This window comes from Cibotium barometz, chromosome 8, assembly GCF_041138505.1.
Source record: "Cibotium barometz isolate CiBa-2024 chromosome 8, ASM4113850v1, whole genome shotgun sequence".
In the NCBI taxonomy this organism is placed as follows: Eukaryota; Viridiplantae; Streptophyta; class Polypodiopsida; order Cyatheales; family Cibotiaceae; genus Cibotium; species Cibotium barometz.
The window spans coordinates 59,870,229-59,891,847 of record NC_141053.1 but is presented as its reverse complement, the minus strand read 5'-3'; the positions used below and the strand labels follow the sequence as shown (position 1 = coordinate 59,891,847).

At 44.6% G+C, this 21,619-nt stretch overlaps 1 protein-coding gene across 8 annotated transcripts in view; it reads left to right on the top strand.

The window, feature by feature from the left end:
* Positions 1-3,480: 3,480 nt before the first annotated feature.
* Positions 3,481-21,619, top strand: part of LOC147636500 (GPI inositol-deacylase A-like) — a 153,149-nt gene continuing 135,010 nt past the window's right edge. For 4 of the 8 annotated variants that reach the window (XM_086801968.1, XM_086801967.1, XM_086801966.1 and 1 more), the window contains exon 1: positions 3,485-4,202. In XM_086801968.1, the coding sequence (XP_086658094.1) occupies positions 3,909-4,202 (294 nt within the window). In that variant the 5' untranslated portion in view covers positions 3,485-3,908. Of the gene's footprint in view, positions 4,203-21,619 lie in introns of all 8 variants that reach the window. The other 4 variants (XM_086801965.1, XM_086801962.1, XM_086801963.1 and 1 more) reach the window with 3 other exon arrangements.

Genomic DNA, 21,619 nt, shown 5'->3' with positions numbered 1-21,619 from the left:
TGTGCCAATTGTAGCATTTAAGCATGATAATGTGAATCCCCATGCAAAAGATGAAGTGGAAAGGATATGGATGTGGAGCATAAGCCTTAGGTCATCTGTCAAAGGATAAAATGTCGCAGTAGTTATAAAATGTGCCAATAAAGGTGAGAGAATCCATGAGGTATGCGATGAGCCAGGGAGTTATATTCATGGGCTACATTTGGGGAAGAATATGTGGAGGCTATAATGTAGGAAGAGAATCATGGAGAGAATTTGGAAACTTTATTAACACTTAAGCTTAATTAGCATTGACCTAATCATCTTGTACTTAGGCTATATAAGAGGCACACATCTATGGAAATCCTCTCTCTCATTCTACTCAGTATGCCTTATTTATTTTACTTTTGTAATTAAGCTAATCTCTCATCATTAGCATGCCATTAGCACCTAAACCATGAGCTTCCTTGTGTACTTTGAGCCTCCATGATTGCAACATTTGGTATCAGAGCTAGGTTCACACACCTCTAACTTCAGCTTTTCCTTAACCAGCTAGTTAACTATTAAGCAATCTCTCTACTCTCCAGCACATTATCCCTCCAAATATCAGTCCCAACTCATTGCTAAGCCTCCTATAGTTTCAATTGCTTAGATCTATGCCTAGAAAGCTCGCCATTTGCGCAATCTATAGAAATTCGAGATGTGGGTGAAATCAACTATTCTCCTCACACACATAGAATTGAGAGCTATTCTTTTAAGGGATTATTAAGTATTGTATGAGCTATGCATACACTAAATTTCAACCCATTTTAGCGCTTAATTAAGGTGGCAATGCCAATTTCAGCCCCGATAGAGGGGTGCTTCGTACTCTTCACACAAAGCTCCATTGGTCAAACCCATTTAGGGGCTTCATCTACCCTATTGGACGACCTAATATGGAAACTCTTGTAGCTAATTGTAATCTACACACGGAGAATCAAGCTCCTCACCAAAATCTGTAATTTTGGTGAAAATCAAGCTCCTCACCAAAATCTGTAATTTTTGCAAAATCGGCATCTTAACTTCATTTTGGTGAGTAAGGACACTACCCTAGGGTTTTTTGGGGGTGAGGAACTTGTGCTGGTGTCCATTTCAACTGATTTTGGCTATATATAGCTGATCTTTATGCTCTCACTCTCTTTAATTAAAGGGTGATTACCACTTAATTAGTGATTAAGTAGTTTTTAAAAAAATCCTTTACACTTATCATTTAATCACTAAAACTCGATACTAAAAATTAAACTCAAAGTTCACTCAAAATCACACATTTGACTAAGAGAGAGCTTAAGTGTTCTACCACTACATAATCACATTATTAGCCAAAATACATTGTAATGGGATCAAACATTGCCATGGGACATGTTCTCATTGGTAAGACCTTCCCAAGCTTTACTTCCATTAAGAGATTTCATATGCTTACGTTGACAATGACTAATGTGATCATTTTCATCATCTAATAAACCTCATTAAGAAGTTTGAACAAATCATTGAATATATAATGGTAACTTCATCATCAACAAGGGCTGAACCAACCAAGGAGAGCAAGTGGAGCTTCATTGATCTAAAGCCAAAGACAAATTATTGTTGAAATTGATTGGACCTTCTAGGCTAGCTCACTTGCATCCTAATCCATTGTACTCATTATATGCTTTTTGAATTCCACTTACTTTGTAAAGCTACAAACTAGAGCGAGTTCCAAGTTGGAGTCATGTACGTTGTCACAAGGGTGGACAAGTCATGAAGCATCCCATGGGCTACTGCTAGGGGTTGCGGTCATCAATTTGAAGGGGGGATTATTGGACAAATTGATGCACTTGGGATTTATGGATGTAAAATATAAGCCTTAGGTCATTTGTCAAAGGTTGAAATCTCACAGTAGTTGTAAAATGTGCCAGTCAAGGTGAGAGAATCCATGAGGTATGCGATGAGCCAAGGAGCTATATTCATGGACTACATTTGGGGAAGAATATGTGGAGGCTACAATCATGGAGAGATTCTACGGAGAGAATCATGGAGATAATTTGGGAGCTTTATTAGCACTTAAGCTTAATTAGTACTGACCTAATCAACTTGTACTCAGCCTATATAAGATAGCACACATCTAATGGAAACCATCTCTCTCATTCTACTCATTATGCCTTATTTATGTTAAACTTTTATCATTAAGCTAATCTCTCATCATTAGCATCTAAACCATGCGCTTCCGTGTGTACTTTGAGCCTCCATGATTATAAAAAAGATGCACACTAAAGACCATTGGAATTTAAAGAAGGGGATTTTGTCTTCTTGAGGATACTTAAGGTATTGAGAAGAGTTGGTGAAGTGGCTTATCACTTGCTACTTCCATCCACCACCAAGATACATAATGTCTTCCATGTATCACACTTGAAGGCATATGTTGGGCCGGAAGTGCAAGTTTTGGATGAGCTTCCACCTATGAGTGAAGATGGCATTGTGGAGTATATCCTCGAAAAAGTGTTGGGAGAAAGAGAGAAGGTACTTCACAACCGTTCTTTGCATGAATACCTTGTCAAGTACCTCAAGATAAAGCAACATGGTAGCCCGCCTCTATATTGGAGGGTTTTGAGCACCTTCTAAATGTATATGAAGAGGTTTTGTGAGCCAAAACAATTAAAAATATCTATATGTAATTTTCTAGAATTCACTTTTATGAGGCCTAAATGAAGCAAAAAATGGATGCAAATGGTGGGCGCACTTTCATGAAAGACATGTACTATCAAGTACTATACTTTGAAGGTTGTCGGAGAGCATTACATGAAGATTTGAAGCCATAATGCTCAAGCATGCATTCTTGGACAGTTTTGTATAAGGATAAAATTTGGTGGCTCCCTTTGATACCTCACTCACACCTTACTCATACAATGGTCTTTGACATGATGCATGTTTAGAGGACGAAACATACTTGGGTGGGGATGGTTTGTAATGACGTGGGAGCCTGAACACATGTAAATATAATAATATAGCCTATGGGCCAAATAAAGAGGACAAGACCATGGGTAATGGACTTGGGTCAAGGGCAAGTGTGGGGGCCAAAGGTGTAAGTGAGTATGAACATGGGGCTTAGTATAAAGGATAATTTTGTAAGCTTACTAATCATCATTAATCACTACTAATCATAATTATAACTTTTCAAACTTCCATGCCTTTCTTGACCTCCCTTTGCTCAAGGATGGTGACCTACACCCATGCCTACTCCATGCCCTGGGTAACCCCTCTTGCAACCGACTCGGATAAGAAATAACAGCCATGGACCTATCGCGGCGGTTGCTGCGAGCACATGATGTCCATCCTCTCTACAAGGATGGTGGTCCATACACTAACATCACGATCCGTGTAGAAGTAGTCATATAGAGCAGTCGGCACCGGCCCAAAAGGTTCCGACAGCCATGAAAGAGCTAGAACAAAAAGGCTGCCATAAATCATACCCCGGGCAAGAGTAGCAAATGGAAAACATCTTGGGTGCTCCAAAAAAAGGTATGCATGGGCATGTGGAGGAAGAAAGAAGAAACCGCCAGGTGCCGGTAGCATCTCCCTCTCGCAAGCTCCCACTACCCGCTGGCAGCGGTTATGTGCGAAAGAGAGAGAGAGAGCAGATGCTCTAGAGAAGAACCTCGGTCCTTGCAAGTTGCGTTCCTTAACTTTTTCTTCCTTTTCCCCATTCTAGATCTCGCCTTTTCAATACATTATAGTCCCTATTACCCGTTTCTGCACTTGCGAAAACATCGTTTCGGCAACCTATATGCATACCTCACGCTTGCCTTCTGATCGCCCATCTGCTCCATGTTCATGAGTTCACTTCCGTCCGCTCGATTGGACATCGGCACAGCCATAGCCACAGCCAGGCTCTACTCTTTCTATGTTTCAGGCAGGTGATGATGGGTGAGTCCAGGTTCAAGCCGAGGTTGCTGCTGCTGGTGGCAGCTGCGCTATGGGTGGGCATCGTGGGCCTGCTGGGCCTCTACAACTCGTTTCCCACAGGCTGCGTCATGACCTACATGTACCCTACCTACATTCCTGTCCCCACGGCGCCCAACACATCGGCCACCAAGTATGGACTCTTTCTCTACCACGAGGGCTGGAAGAAGATAGACTACCATCTCAAGCTCGTGCAGCTCTCGGGAGTCCCAGTGCTCTTCATCCCGGGCAACGGCGGTAGCTACAAACAGGCGGGTCTTCCTACATCCTGTCATCAGATTCCATCACCCTTTTCTCAATTTTAAATAAATTTACTTCACTACAGGTTACAATTTGTGAAACCCATATGTGGGTCCCCAGCTTTCAGCTTTGATCGTACATGATTCAATCCTTAGGGTGCTGTCTTGTGGGTAGATTTACTCTGCGTGCATGCAAAGCTTAAAATAAAAATAAAAATAAAGATGAAGTAGTTTAAACAGAAAAGAAGCAGCTTGCCTTTCTCTGGAGCATAACGTGAACACATCAGCAAGCATTCTATTCTTCATGTGCTCTACACTGATGAAGAAGGGTTTTTATGAAGTGGAGAGCCTGTGTGGAGAACACGGGCCTTCATCAAGATTTGTCGAAACCTGTCTTTACTTATGCTGATTGAGATTTGTCGAAACCTGTCTTTGCTTATGCTGATTGAAATTTCAATTGGCTTTGTGGTTTTCTATGAGAAATGTTGGATGGCTATCATAATTTGTATATCCATCTTGAAGCCACGGACTTAGCAGGATGCTTTGAAGCTTGTTTGGAGCAATAAGCAGGATGTTTAACAACTTCACGAATAGCCACAGCTGTACAACCAGTCAAGCATCCAGGCAGAGAACGTGGGAGGCAGACTAGGCAAGTAGAAGGTGCCCTTGAGTACCAACAAGAAATTGTTTTTTTCTCTTAAGCCATATTGAGAGCAATGGTCCATGAAAGACAGTGCCATTCATTGAGCTCCCCTAGTAGGCTCTCTTTGAGATTGGGTTAAGCAAGAGAGGATTGGACATCATGGTATTGGTATCAAGAAGCTATGCAAGTGCGAAAAATGGGAGGTCATAAGATTTCTGAACAGAGCATGCTGTCATGGGGTAGGAAACACTCCAAGCTAGACTCTACTTCTGGCCCATCCCAAAGAGGTTTTAAAGGAGCTCTTTCTGGCAGCAATATTATAGCACAGGAAACAACCACAGGCCTGCTGCTGATTGCCTTGCGGACGTGGGTTTAGAGGGTGGATGGTGGTGGGGCTGCAGCTAAGCTTGTTGATGATGGTAGCGGGCTGTAGACGACGGGGTGGCTTACAATGCAAGTGCGAAAAATGGGAGGTCATAAGATTTCTGAACAGAGCATGCTGTCATGGGGTAGGAAACACTCCAAGCTAGACTCTACTTCTGGCCCATCCCAAAGAGGTTTTAAAGGAGCTCTTTCTGGCAGCAATATTATAGGACAGGAAACAACCACAGGCCTGCTGCTGATTGCCTTGCGGACGTGGATTTAGAGGGTGGATAGTGGTGGGGCTGCAGCTAAGCTTGTTGATGATGGTAGTGGCTGTAGATGACGGGGTGGCTTACAATGCAAGCGGAGCTGATGGATGGAGAATGAGGGGAAGGGTGTCCTTAGAAGTGATTTGCTAAGCAATCTTACGTTGGGTTGATTACACAGAGAACATGTGATAAGTATCATGTTCTCCAATTTTTTGCACGTAGAATCAGTGGAACTGGCAGGCCCTAGGGGATATAACGACTTTAGTGAAGTATGCTTTGAGACAATCATTCAGTCGCATCTCTCGCTTAATTCTGATGAATGTAGCTCAATGTGCATGGTCAAGAACCCAAAAGAGCAAAATCAAAGACAAAAGAAGTGGAAAAAGAAAACAAGGCCTTAAACACAAAAAACTACATGAGACATGCTAGGGTCCCTTTTTAGGGTATGTTCTCATTTGAAGGACAACACAAGATTGTGTAGTAGCGATGATGGCTTTTGATTAGATTCGGCCCATTTGTGAGACTGTCTTTGAGCAGATTGGATGAACAAGGTTGGCCAATCCAGGCAGCATTGACCGGTGCTTGATCAGCCTTTGAGTGACTTTGCAAGATGGTTCTTAAGGTGTTTTAATGATATTGACTTGCTTTTAACTATTTTGGGACCAGTTTTTGGTCGAAAAGGGGTAGTTATCAAAAACAAGTGAAAAGAGTTTTAAATACATTGCACTGGTTATTCTTTGAAGATGTCTTTTCTAAGAGGGAAGTGCAAAGACTTTCCACCACGAAATATCTGCATTCTTCTTAATTTAATTCACTTGTAGTATGGTGTCACCTATTCAGCTCAAATTTTTGGCATGGCAAGGTGCTTGGGTGTACATGTATGCTGTCAATTGCAACATTCTAACTATGCGGAAGTGTAATTAATGATGATTATTGCTAAGCTAGAGAGAGTTACGCCAATCACATGCGCAATCGCGACATCGAGAAGGAGAGAGAGGTCGAAGAGAGACTATTTACCTAACCAACTACTACTAATCCGTGCTTGAATGCCAGATTATGACCCTTGATCTCCCTTTACACAGGGATTTGATGGCAGGTCGTATGCTGGCTGGCCAGCCCTTTCAGGTCCCAAATCATCATAAAAAATATTATTATTTACGTTCATATTATGCCCAAAGTATGTCTCAACCATCGGTGAAATGTCCTGGGCACCTGTGTGACTACCTTGGCACCTACCATTGTTTCACAAATTGAGCGAAACCAAGGTGTGAACGGGGATTTTTCATAGAAGAAAGATGGAACATTTGCTAGCAAAGTTTGGCCTGAAAGATAGCTATGTAGCATGAGCACTATGGGATTTTTATCAATAAAGTGACTTATAACGTTTAAAAGATAATTCTTTCTATTTTTAGCAGTGCATTTGCCCTATCAACTACTTATTTGCTGTACTAATTCTTTCTATTTGCTACTTCCCTTAGTGCTAGGCTTCATTATGGTTGAGTCTGCCCTGCATCTCTGGAGGTTTGACAGAAACTCAGTACGAAGGGCTTTGTGTGAATATATGCTCTTATGTGTGTGTGTGTGTGTGTGTGTGTGGAGTGCGTGTGTGAGAGCATATCTTGATACAGAGTTCTACACCCACTATTGGGCACTCATGACGTTAGTGGGGATGTCGTAGTATCTAGTCCATATAGTCTTGTGGGCTAACTACTATGATTAAATAACATGCACGCTCCCAAAAGGTGAATTTGGGCATGTTCCTGGATTCATCTAGGTATATAATGTTTATAAATCGGTGTTTTCACACATCATTAATGAAGGGCTGAACATATTATTATTTTGGGCATGGACGGGTGGACAAAAGGAGGTGCCTAGGGAAAATTTGGGCTACAAGCCTGGGAAAAGCACAAAAGTTGATATTTTGGGCTAAAACTTGGGCATCAAGCCAAGAAAAGCATAAAGTTGATATTTTTGGGCATGTTCAGCTATTTTGGGCTAAAAGGAAAAGCATAGCTATTATTGAGCTAGTCAACTCTATTTAAGCAAGGCTTGGGGGCTGTTTTTGATCAAGTGCATCCTCAGCCTATTGGAGTTTCTCCCTCTACGCTGCTGGCCGACTGCAGCCTTCTCTCTCTTCACTCTTGCCTTGGTTGTATAGCAGGTTTTGGTGTTGTTCTCTTGTGCTGGCCGTACAACAGGCAGTAGGTTTCATCTCTCTTGATGCGTTGGCCATACAACACCAGATATCTCTCTCTTCTCTTCTGGCCTTGTTATAGGCAGATTTGGGCTTGTTTTTTGGGATTGGTTTGGAGGAATCTGGGTGTAACACGCGGAAGCTCTGGGGGTCTTCTTTCAGCCCTAAACACTCTTGGAAACCATCTGATGCAAAAACGCAGATATAGAGAGAGATTAGAGAGAGAGAGAAGTGCTGGAAATTCAGTATATTTCTATGATACAAAAAAGGTATCTGAATCTGCAGCCATGGGCTGCCTCATAAAAGGTGATGACACCTAAATCTGTCCCCTATGGGACCTCTAATGATCCAATCCCCTAGTGGGAGAGAATGAATACAATGATGGGCACTTGGGCTATTTATAGCCCTTTGAAATTCCTGGGGAACTGGCCGACTGCTGGTCGGCCAGTTCATATATTCATAAATCCCTTTTTAATGCAGCCGATTGGTTATACTTCTTGCTCATGATGCGCCTGCTGCTCACAACCTGCCGACGTCATCCGACAGCTCTTCTGGCAGCCAGCATCCTCTGTCCTGTAGCCGACAGCCCTTATCTGGATCATGCGTTTTAGCCATCTGCTTCCCTCCATCCCACTTGTCCTGCTCCATGCCCACCACTGATGATACACCTGAAGCTCTTACATTCTGGTTCTACCTATCTTCTACTGGTTCATACTCTTTATCTGGTTTCCTTTTCAGGATCTAGCCCTGAGATTGTCCATGGCATCTATGATGCACATGACATCCCCCTCTGCTAAACTTGATGACGGGAATCCAACCTGCTCTTGGATGACTGTCATCACCCCAATCCTGTCCTGAAGTCCCTCTGTCATCATCCATCCCTGGCAAACCCTTTTCTCTGAAAATCTGGTCTGTTCTCCAAACCACTCTGTCTCTGATGAAGATCTATGCATCTGGTCTTCCTCTAGTCCACAATCCATTCCTGCCCTGACTCTGAACACCGTCTTGGTCTTCTTTCCTGGAACTGAGTCTGGCACTCTCACATCACCCTTGGAGGATCAACCTCCCTTGGGACCGTTACCTGAGAACCTATCTGGCTCACGAGACTGCCATCCCCATCTGGCACTGTGGAACACCACCAATAAACCTCCTGGGAGTTCTTCCCGATCTGTGTTCCCGCCTTGGGCTTCGAATCCGTGTACTTTCCTGTACCTTGAACCTGTACACCATCATCTGGGACTGAATCAGTGTTTAGCTTTGCTGAGCCCGATGCTCTGATACCAATGTAACACGCGGAAGCTCTGGGGGTCTTCTTTCAGCCCTAAACACTCTTGGAAACCATCTGATGCAAAAACGCAGATATAGAGAGAGATTAGAGAGAGAGAGGTGCTGGAAATTTAGTATATTTCTATGATACAAAAAGGTATCTGAATCTGCAGCCATGGGCTGCCTCATAAAAGGTGATGACACCTAAATCTGTCCCCTATGGGACCTCTAATGATCCAATCCCCTAGTGGGAGAGAATGAATACAATGATGGGCATTTGGGCTATTTATAGCCCTTTGAAATTCCTGGTTCCCCGCTGTGTCTTCATGCTCTATCTGGTATTTGCAGTGTTGGTCTATTATTGTTTTGGGTCCCCTCTTTCTTGTGACAATTGGACCGCCAACTCCAAGAACTGTTGCAATCAGGTTTCATATGTCCCAATTTGTCGCCATTTGCAGCACGGATCTTGTTCGTTAGGAAGAAAGATGGATCTTCTCGATTGTGTGTCAATTATCAGCCGTTGAATATTCATGATGGGGCTGCATCGCATCGCTTGGCACTCAAAATGAATCTTCAACGATCGTTTTGATTGAGATTATGGAAGAGGAACACTTGTGAGTGCAAATCTATAGATTGTTATTTCAGAACTAAGTTCGTTACCTTCAGTGTCATTTGCAAGATATGCCATGTACATTCTCTGGAGCTAGTCCAGAAGGGGCAGCCAAGGAAAAGATGAATAGAACCAGATTTTAGGAGCATGTTGGGCAGATTTGGCAAGTGTAGACTTGGAGAAGGACTAGGATGCATTGTCGGCTGCATGAAGAGTCTGTCGGCTGAACCAGAAGAAGGCGGTTGTACAAGAGGAAGGCGGCTGTAGGGGCGCATCATCATTTGTGGATTTTATGACCAGTCGGCTGGCCGACTGCTGGTCGGCCAGCACTCCAATTATTAAAGAGGCCTATATAAGGCCCATGTGCTCATTGATAGTCATTCACTCCCCCTTTGGGTGTGGGTCTAGACTAGGAGTATTTTGGTGTATTCCACCTTTTTATACAGGCAGCCTATGGCTGTAGATTAGGGGTACCTTTTTGTATCATATGAATATATTGAATTTTCAGCTCTGTCTCTCTCTCTCTCTCTCTCTCTCTCTCTCTCTCTCTCTACTCTCCCTTCTATCTGCGTTTTTGCATTAGCATGTTTTAGATCGTGTTTAGGGCTGAAAGAAGACCCCCAGAGCTTCCGCTTGTTACATTGGTATCAGAGCATCAGGCTCAGCAAAGCTAAACAGTGATTCAGTCCCATATGATGGTGTACCGGTCCAAGGTACAGGAACGTACACGGATACGAAGCCCAAGGCAAGGAACACAGGAACGGGAAGAGCTCCCAGGAGGTTTGTTGGTGGTGTTCCACAAAGCCAGAGGGGATGGCAGTCCTGTGAGCCAGATAGGTTCTCGGGCAACGGTCCCAAGGGAGGATTATCCTCCAAGGGGTGATGTGAGAGTGCCAGACTCATTTCTCAGGAATGAAGACCAAGACAGTGTTCAGAGTCAAGGCAGGAACGGATTGGGGACTGGATGGATAGATATTATTCAGAGTCAAAGTGATTTTGGAGACCGGGCCGGGTTTTCAGTGAAAAGGGTTGCCAGAGATGGATGGATGACACAGGGACTTCGGGAAAAGCATGGGATGATGACAGTCATCCAAGAACAGGTTGGAATCCCGTCATCAAGTTTAGGAGAGGGGGATGTCATGTGCAAGATATGCCATGTACATTCTCTGGGTCTAGTCCAGAAGGGGTGTCACGTGCATCCCGCACTTGGATGCCACGTAGACATTTTTGTACAGAAGGTGCAGGGGTCCCATGTGAGCCCAGTCCGGGACGAGTCAGCCAGGGATCCATCTCATTCGTCCGAGGTCAGGTGTGCATTGTCCTGCACATGAGTCCGAGGTCAGGTGTGCACTGTCCTGCACATGAAACAGTGCCAATCCGCGCTGTGAGTCTCCCTCTAGAATGATGTCAGTGGTTCTGTGTATCTGGTATGGTACCGGATGCGAGATCGCTGAGTAGATAGTGGTTAAGACAAGGGGCCAGCCCATAGGGCTACCCTGGATCTAAGTGGGCATGGGAATGGTGTAGAACCACCCCCATGAGGGCCAGGAAGGCCCAGGCTGAACCCACCAGCCATGGAGGGGCTGTAGGACAGCCCTAGGGCAAGCTAAAGGCAAAATTCAGGAGAATACAGCCTTTATATGGCTGTAGGGCAAGTATGGGGCAGCCCATACAGGCTGCCCAGCCCTTGGATTGTGGGCAAAAGCTGTGCCCAGCCCTTTGGAAGCAGGCGCATGATGCCCAGCCAGTTAGGAAAAAAACGCAGCATTTTATGTGATTTATTTCAGCATTAAATGCTGGAAATTCAGTCGTGGGAGTATTTCATGCTGGCCGACTGCTTTAATGCTGGCCGACTGCTCATGATTGGGTAGTATAAATACAAGAGTCCATAATCCCAATTGTTCATCTCATTCTCCACCAACAGCTCAAGCATAAGAGGCTAGACAAAGCCAAGAGGGTGCTAAGCAAAGGGGTGAAGGATTCAGGTCAAGGGCAGGGTATTCCCAGCCAAGAAAAGGTCCAAGATTGCTGTATTTTCTTTCAGATTTCTCATCATTCTAATAAAGCAAATACACCATCCGTGGTGGGGGCCCTACAGAGGGTAATTGGGACCCAATACTGTGTCCTCTTCACCTCTCCCTCTCTCTCTCTCTATTTTCTGCACTTCTCCTTTCAGTTTGTGCGTTAATTTCCGTCGCAAAAAGAGTGCTGAATTCTGAGTATTGAAGTTACCGATTCTTCTCTGAAGCTTCCGCATATTACAAGGGGCAGCCAAGGAAAAGATAAATAGAACCAGATTTTAGGAGCATATTGGGCAGATTTGGCAAGTGTAGACTTGGAGAAGGACTAGGATGCATTGTCGGCTGCATGAAGAGTCTGTTGGCTGAACTAGAAGAAGGCGGCTGTACAAGAGGAATTAGGTCTTTTTGAATCTGATGCTATAGGAAGCTGTAGCAACTCTTCAGTGCTTGATATATGCCCTTAATTTTGAAAAATGTTGGGGGATTTGAGATTAATGCCGTGATTAAGTTGGATTTGCAAAAAATGTAAAAAGCCCCAAAATTTACTTTTCTGATGTGCACTTGATTTGGAGATGCTCCTTGATGCTTGTTGATTCATGGAGAATCCCCTTTGTGTGCAGATTTGTACTTGTTTGTTGCTCTTTGATCATGACATGTTGAAGAAGGGTTGCTACACCCGTCAAGTGTGCAACTGATTGTCGTGTGGCTTACTATAGCCACCATAAGGTTTTAAAGCCTTACTATAAGGCTTAATAAGCCTTATTAAGAGGCTTCGATGAGCAACATGTCATCAGTTGCTCCCGCCACTCTTGTTGTGTACACACACACAATACCAGTAGATGTATTAGCATGAGTATTGTTAGCCGCAGCACCAACAGGGTGGCAAATGGCGACCAATCATAAGGTAAGGCTCGAGTGATTCAGCAGCGCAGTGTGGGTAGAGGCACGAATGTGATGTGCAGCATGAGGCTGGACTGAAACGCAAGGTAGGATTGCTGTGGGACTGTAAACGCAAGGCTGTGCTGATGCTGGACAGAAAACGCAGGATTGTACTGATGCTGGACAGAAAACGCAGGACTGTTTGTTGTTTTGGGAACTGAGGAGGACTGTACGGCTGCGCATGTATGCTGTCCTACTGAATTGCTGAGTTAGGACTGCTGATTGGTTGTATGCTGTCCTACTGAATTGCTGAGTTAGGACTGCTGATTGGTTGCATTAGTACTGCTGAATTGCTGCGCTTACGGCTGTAGGGACTGCTGAACTGCATGCGTTGGAGAACCAGGGCTGGCTGAAGCAAACTCAAGCACTCCAAGGGCTGGATGAGACTAGTCTAGTGCTGAAGGCAAGGGAACTCCTAGGGCTGAGGAGGAAAGCTCTTAGCACACTGAAGATTGAATGGGAAACTAAGCCCTATGCAAGCCTATTTATACTAACTAGAGGCTGGTCAAGTTGGCTGGTCATTTATTTAATAAAGTTTATATTTATAAATGATAATAAATGCTAAATAAATACCAAAAAATATGAAAAAAATACCAGATAAATCCTAGTAAATTCCCTAAGGCTTTTGGGATGTTCTCAATGATGCACATGCATATGAATGCATATTATGCAGGATGCAGAGTGCTTTTTGATGCAAACCCTAAGGCTTCTACTGACTCTACATGCATGAATGATTCTCTCCAAGTGGGTTAAGGGACTTGACTGACTGACTGACCCGCTAAGGCTGAGGAATGACCTACGTAGCTCGTGCCTGACTTATCTAGGACTGAGGATGTACAATGGGGTCATGGCGTACGATAAATATCATCCTACTGGGTTCTAATACTGTACAACTGTTGCATTGTTGATGATGAGCCAGTTTGTCACCATGCACTGAGTGCAGAGTGCATGTGACATTCCCTCCTGCTTAGCTTGGCGGCAGGTTCATGGCTTCCAAGTAGTCCGCCAACAACCGGGGGTACTCATGGAAGAACTCCTCATCTAGCCATATGGCTTCGTGGGTGCCTCGATCTCGGAATTTCGTATAGAACTGACGTATCCGTCGACTGGAACCATGCTTCCATCGATGGAGAAGGATCTGCTCGGGCTCAATAACTTCTGCTTCATCTACCACGTCTGGCTGCTGTTCATCTGAGACATCAAACACTTCTGGACCAACATATGGTTTTAGCCAAGAAACATGGAAAACATCATGCATTGTCCAACTGGTAGGCAACTTTAACTTCATGGAGACATCACTTAACTTCTTAACTATTGGAAAAGGGCCAAAACTACGGAATGAAAGCTTGGGACAACGTTTGCCCACTTGTTTCAATCTTTGTTTCATAATACGCAAATAGACCCAATCCCCTTCCTTGAAGTGGACATCTCGTCTAGACTTATTTGCCTGTCTGCTATATACTTCCTGAGCTTTGGTCAAGCGGTCCTTGACTGACTCAATGATCTCGGAAAATGCTTCCGTGGTTTTATTAGCCTCTAAAGATGGAGACACCATTCTCGTCAAAAGAGAAGAAAAATGGCGACCAAAGGCTGCTTCATATGGAGTCCGTCCAACACTAGATGAAAGAGTGTCGTTCAAGATAGCTTGGACCAATGGAAGATAATGTTCCCATTTGGACTGTTGGTCATGACAGTATGACTTGAGAACATCAAAGGCCAATTGGTTATAAATTTCTGTTTGGCCATGTGTCTGTGGATGGAATGCACTAGACAACTGTAACTTAGTTCCGAAGTTTTCAAATAATGCCCTCCAGAAATGCGAGGTAAACTTGGAATCTCTATTTGATGTTATGGTGCTAGGCAAACCACAAACTGGATACCAATGCTTGAGAAACAGATGGGCTACGTCCTCGGCTGTGGCCGTATGCTTGCATGGGATGAGCATGCAGAATTTACTAAAGCGATCCACAATGGTAAAACATTGAGTGTTACGGGATCCGGTGGATGCTGGTAGAGGCCCTACAAAGTCCATAGAAATGTCGATGAAAGGTCCGTTGGGGATAGGCAAAGGTTGAAGTAAACCTGCCTTCTTTGTATGGGGAACCTTGACTTTTTGACAAATCTTACAGGCTTGTACATGTGCGTAGACATCACGCCTCATCTTTGGCCAATAAAAGGACTGTTCTAATTTCTCAAGGGTACTGTTGATACCCCAATGTCCTCCAACTAGGGAGTCATGGGCATCGTGGAGAAGAGGGGATCGCTTTTCCCGAGTAACAGAGAGACGGTTCTTGTAGAACAACCAACCATTCTGTACTGAATAGTGGCCAGGCTCAGAATTGAGGGCCAAACTGTACTGAGTACCAAACTCAGGGGAGTCGACATATTGGTCTTTCATACATACTAAGTCCTTCTCCGTGATTTCGAGAATGGTAGATTCTTGGACTGCCTGGATGCTGGACGTTCGACTAAGAGCATCTGCTACTGGGTTATGCTTACCAGGGATGTATTCAATCATACCTCCAAAGTGTTGGAAGATTTGACTCCATGTAACATCATGCTAGGTGGTTGGATCAGTGATGGGTGTGGGTGGTCGTGGCTCACGAAACCGCCTCCAAGCCTCTTTCGAGTTAATGCTCAAGAATAGTTGGTACAACTTCTAGTATTGTTCGATTTCGCGTCTCCTCCTCTTCTGACGAGTCAGAGCTTGGTTTAATCTTTGAGCTTCATGCTCAGAGATCTCTCCTAGTTCTTTTTGTCGTTTGAGGCGAGCACGAGTCTCACGACACTCGTCGTCATACCAACCATTCTGGGGTGTCATCCCTCCTTTAGCTTTAGAGGGGCTATGGGTGGTATGAGGGAAGCTGGCAATGGAAGAGGAGTGGAGTAGATCAGTCAACTGTGATGTATCTCCAAAGGGTGCCACGGGATCCATGTCAAGTAGACCATGGTAAAGGGTATCCTGATATATGTGATCACAATCATGAGTGAAGTGGATAGTGGTGTGGTGGGTGGAGGTGAGAGATAAAGACTCAATGATGTGACATTAGATTGTATTCTTTTCAATGAAGTACCTGTACCTTTATAGGCTACAAAGGTTCTATTCCTAACATCATTGCATATGTCATAACACACACAAATATCTACACATTATTTATACCCCCTCTAAGAGGTGGTTCACACATAGACACATAATTAGGTGTTCACTCCTTTGTTCACATACGCACATATATTCAGGCTTAATATACACATAGGACTAGGCTTAGTAGCCTTATAGAGAAACATACTACCACACGTATATAAGTGGGTACACACACATGTAACACCTTGATTCCCAACAAGGGAGCTATCCATCGATGTGTGGTAGGGGTACATAAAGGATGTCCAGCATGGGCGAGGGGGAGAGGAGGGCCCCTAGATCTATAGGGCCAAGGAGAAGCTGGGACGAGGTAGTAGCTATAGATGTTTGGTGGGAGGCGAGGATCTCATCAATCTGGGACTGGTGGGATGCTCAAGGTCTAGTGTCACCATTTGTCTACCCAAATGGTCCACCCTTGCTTTCTCACTATGTGTATGCATTGGACTCGCGTCCACGGTTGTTGGTTTATGCTTATGCATAGGATTGATGCGTGCCATGTGAAACCGATCCCGTCAAGTGGGAATAGACTCCGTTGGACACCGACATGCGTAATAGCACAACTTAATATCACAATTCGAAATGGACAACTTAATAACAACTGCAAATTGAAATGAAATAGATGGACACTAGCACTGGGGCCGGAACGGGCCGACCCCCCCCTCAATATATGATATATTATTGGGAGTATTTAACAAATACAATGCTCCATGGGTTCAATGAACCAGATGATGTCCATGTACAAATGAATACAATACCAAACAAGAGGCTCGAAGTAGATGTTCGAAGGAGAGCGACCACTTGAGTGGTCCAGTCTCTACGGTCCTGTGCCTTCACTGGAATCCGCGGAGAGCGCCCCACTGGTGTTCCAAGACCATGCACAAACAGGTGCTCCCGTACTAACGCCTGGCTCTCCCGATCTCGGCACCTTTGGATCGTGGTTCTCCAAGAGCTTGGACTACCCGGCACCGAACGGGTGTTAGCCGTAGAGAGAATCCTTTATCAGATTTACAACAAAGTTCTTTACTTAAATCTGAATTCACTTACTTGTAGCTCGCAGATGGAAGACCAATACCCGAGGTGTCTGTGTGCAGCTACTAGTGGTGGACACCAAGACACAGCAGCCTGTCGAGGAGGATGAGGAGTAGCTGCCTGTGGAGAAGGTGTAGCCACCTGAAGAAAGGAGATGCCGCCTATGGAAGGGAGACGCAACCGCCTGCAAAGGAGCATAGCCGCCTGCTGTGTTGGAGGAGGCGTAGCTGCCTGCAAGGGGAGGATGAGAAAAGCAGCCGCCTTTGGAGAGGTAACGCCTGGCTGTAGGAGCATAGCCCCGCCAGCTGAAGAGTACAGAAGCCTGTACGGGAGGAGGAGCATGCGCAACCGCCTTTAGAAAAAGAAACGCCTGGCTGTAGGAGATGGAGCAGCCGCTATGCAGAGTAGACAGCCGCCTGTTGGAGAGGAGGAGGAGCCGCCTGGCTGTAGGAGCACAGCCGCCTGCTGGGTGGTACAGAAGTAGCCGCCTGGCTGCAACCGCTTCTGAGGTGGCTCAGCCGCCTGGGAAATACAGGGAGCAGCCGCCTTTGAAGAGGAGCAGCATGCTAAGAAAATCACAGCCGCCTGCTGTGTGCAGCCGTCAGCTGTAAAGGTAGAGGAAGCGTAGCCTGAGAAAGTAGTAACCACCTGGCTGTAGCCGCCTGAGAAGAGCAGAAGCGTAGCAGCCTGTCGTGCAGCCGCCTGGGAGCAATCGTGCAGGGGATGATTGCCGGCTGTATCTCGCTACCGGTGGGGTGGTCGCTCTCTCTCTTTTGTAGAGATTGGAGAAGAAGTAAACGACCAGAGCTGGCCGGCTCCCCAAGGTTGCATGGGGGTGGCCAGTTTCAGGGTGTGGTGTGGGTAGGTGGCCATGCACCCACCCCCACACACTTAAGGGACTAAGTGTGGCTCCCCACCTTGGCCCATATGTGGTGCCCCTAATGGGTGCCCACTTTTAAATGAAATGTGAACTTACAACCTTATAAAATTAAAGGTTAGAATTAAAACTATTAAACCAACAAGTGCAATACACTTACCAGCTGTTCACACGCAACAAAACTCGTCAGAAGACAGAGCAAACTTCACGACTCACTGGCAGGCGTCCCCACTCAGTAAGTGGCACGTCAAGCAGGCAAACACAAGAATACAAGTCATGCGAAAACAGTTTCAAACATTCAAAACATGAGTGCATGTGCAAATAGTAACATGGACATATCTCCCGTTCATGGAACAAGTACAAAACATCTGTCGGTACAAAAATGGCACGACATAAAAAACATAAATCGTGGTCTTCCTATGGAGTGACAGTCCCATAGGTAAAACACAGTTCCAGGCACGAGCCTCCCTATGGAGTGACAGTCCCATAGGTAAGACACGGCACAAATACTGGCTCTTCCATGGCGTGACAATCCCATGGATAGAACACAGTCCAGGTCATACACGGGTGGCACCAGTCTGGCTCCCGTCCATATGACACCATCCTGCTAACAGACTGGTGGCACCAGTCTGGCTCCCGTCCATGTTAAGCAAAAATACTGGCCCCTTCACATGAGACACCGGTCTGGCCTCAAGTGAACGAGACACAAATCTGGAGATGGACCAAATGGTCGGCCAATTGGTGACATCCCCCCGGGCTTCTAAAGAGTTGTCCTTAACTGAAAAGCCTCAAGATATGCCTGCAACAACTGTGGGTAGTCAACAAAATAATCCTCATTTACCCACTTTGCATCAATAGGCAAATAATTCTTAAATTTCACAAGGTATCTCCTGGAAATCTTTCGTGCAGACAATCTGTTTTGGCTGGAGGATCTCCTCAAGCTCATCAATCTCTGGTGGATCTTCTGTGACAGGCTCGTCAGGATCTGGCCCCACATATTTCCGAAAAAGACTCACATGAAATGCGTTGTGAATCTTCCAGTGACTAGGTAAAGCAAGCCTGTAAGACACTTCATTGATCTTTTGAATCACCTTGAAGGGTCCATAATAGCGAGGAGAAAGCTTAGGATACGATCCTTCTCGTCCTGGCCTCTTCCCAAGCCTAGCCTTCTCAAATTTCAGCAAAACCCAATCATCTTCTTTGACTTGCATGTCCCTTCTAAGCTTGTCAGCAGCCATTTTATGCTTATCTTGTGACCTTGCAATGGCTGTCCGCACCTGAGCAAAGGCTACTTCCAAGTCACGAACATATTCATCAGTTGCAAAAATCTCATCCTTTGTACGAAGGATGGGTGGCAGTACCACTCTGCCATAAATAATCTCAAACGGAGCCTTTCCCGTGGAGGCATGGATCGTATTGTTGTAGGCAAACTCAACAAGTGGAAGATACTTCTCCCATGCAGTTTTTTGATCTGCCACATAACACTTCAACAAATCCAACACGGCTGAATTTGCAGCTTCACTTTGGCCATCCGTTTGGGGATGATAAGCTGATGAAAACTCAAGTTTAGTACCCATGTTATCAAATAAAGCCTTCCAAAAGAGGCTTGTAGTCTTGGGATCTCTATCCCCAACAATGGATTTAGGCATACCATGATGCTTGAAAATATTAGCAAGAAAAAGCTTTACCATATGATCAACTTTAATGGTTTTCTTGACGGGCAAGAAATGAGCTTGCTTGCTAAACCTGTCCACAATGGTCCAAATAGAATCATTTCCATGCTGGGATCGAGGCAAGTCCATAATATGATACAAATCACGCATAGCAGATAAGTCCTCATGAGAGGCCACTGAGACTGCAGCTACATAAGGCCTCCTGGATAATGTATCTGCCACCACATTTTTCTTTCCCGGAGTATGCACAATCTGAAAATGAAACATGGAAAGAAAGTTTGCCATTCTCATGTGCTTCTCCGAAAGCTTTGTTTGAGATAGAAAGTATCTCAAGCTTTGATGATCTGTCTTGACTACAAATTCAGCCCCAAGAAGATAATGTTTCCATATCTTTAAGGCCTGAATTACAGCCAAGAGCTCTTTCTCATAGATATCCATATGAAGCTCAGCATCATGTAAACAACGGCTCTCGTATGCAACTGCATGCCCTTCTTGATTTAGGACAGCTCCTATACAATCGCCACAAGCATCACATTCTACTACGAATGATCTTTGCAAGTCAGGAACAATCAATACGGGTCCACATATGATAGCATGCTTGAGTTGTAAGAAAGCATCCTGTTCTTTTGAAGTCCATTTGAAAGTGGTTTTCTTCTTTGTGAGATCATGTAGAGGGGTGACTATCATAGCAAAATGCCTTATGAAATGCCTATAATATGAACATAATCCTAGAAAACTACGTACTTGATGTACGTTTTGCAATTTTGGCCAATTCCGAATGGTCTCTATCTTTGCAGGATCCATTGTTACTCCATCTTTGGATACAATGTGACCCAAATAATGTATCTCTGAAAGGAAGAACTCACTTTTCTTGTCATTAATGAAAAGTTTATGCTTCCGCAACTCTTCGAACACTGTGACCAAATGAGTTTTATGTTCCTGCTCATTCTTGGAGAAAACCAAGATATCATCAAAGAATACTCCTGTGAATTTGCGATGGGGTCGGAATATCCTATCCATCATACGATTAAACGTGGCAGGAGCATTGGTGAGACCAAAAGGCATTACCAAAAATTCATATAATCCAAAGGCTGTCCTGAATGCAGTTTTATGGACATCTTGTGGCACCACTCGTATTTGGTGATAACCACTCTTCAAATCAAGTCGGCTGAAACAAGCCGAACCATCAAGCTTATCCAAAATATCATCAATACTCGGAATTGGGAATCTGTTCTTGATGGTAAGCTTATTTAAAGCTCTATAGTCCACACACATGCGGAATGAGCCGTCTTTCTTTTGAACAAGAAGCACAGGAGAGCAATAAGGTGAGGATCTAGGTTGAACCAAACCTTTCTCTAAAAGCTCATTTACTTGCTTCATGATCTCTTCTTGTTGTGCGGCACTCACACGGTATGCGGGTTTGTTAGGTGGAGAACTACCTGGCACAAGATCTATGCGATGATCTTCGGGTCTTTGGGGAGGTAATTCACCTAGCAATGCATCAGCAAAACAATCGTTGAATGCATGAAGAAAATTTAGCCTATCATAAGTCATAGCATCCACATTTTGATGACTTGGTACAATGCTATCACGAACAAAAACCAAGTACGCAGAAAGACTCTTTTTCATTGCTTTATTAATTTGGATGTGAGATACAAGTGGGATGGAATCCCCTTCTTTGCCAGCATCAATGAAATGCATGCGGTCTCTATGCATAAAAGAAATCATGTTGGTCTTGTACTCTTTGCGGGGCTCAAGCCTATGATGCCATGGCTTGCCCAACAATACATCACATCCATTTAATGGTGCAACTAAGAAATGTTCATTATCAAGGTAGCCCTGGATATGGATGCGCAACTTCCCTATCAATGGGGTAACCTGCACCTCTCTACCAACAAAAGCAGCTTCGGCTTCAATCTAAGGTCCCATGTTTTCAACCTCAATACCCAAGGCAGCTACCGTTTGTATAGAGATGAAGTTATCGGTTGCATAGTCATCAAACATGAATAAGGCGGGCTGATCCTTGATTTGACCCCAAGCCTTGCATACCATCCGCTCTTTTGCATCATGATTTGTGTTTCCCTGCACATCGGGAACTGCATGTACATTAGCCTTGGTCTGCTTGTCCTCGTGCTTTGGTTTGCGGTCAGGGCATTGGCGAAACATGTGCTCTTTGCTGCCACAAGAAAAACATTTTCCTTCCTTGGCATATTACTCTCTTTGCTCCGGGGTCAAGCCAAATTTGTTCTTCTTTGGGCCTTGATCTTTAGATGAGGTATTTTCAGCTTTACCTCCCTTGTGGGTCTCCCGGAAGTTCTATTTAGGTGACTGTCCATCTTTTTGCAGATTTGGGACAGCCTTGTCTTTCCTCTTTGAACCACCTTGATCCTGCTTAATTTTGAGCAC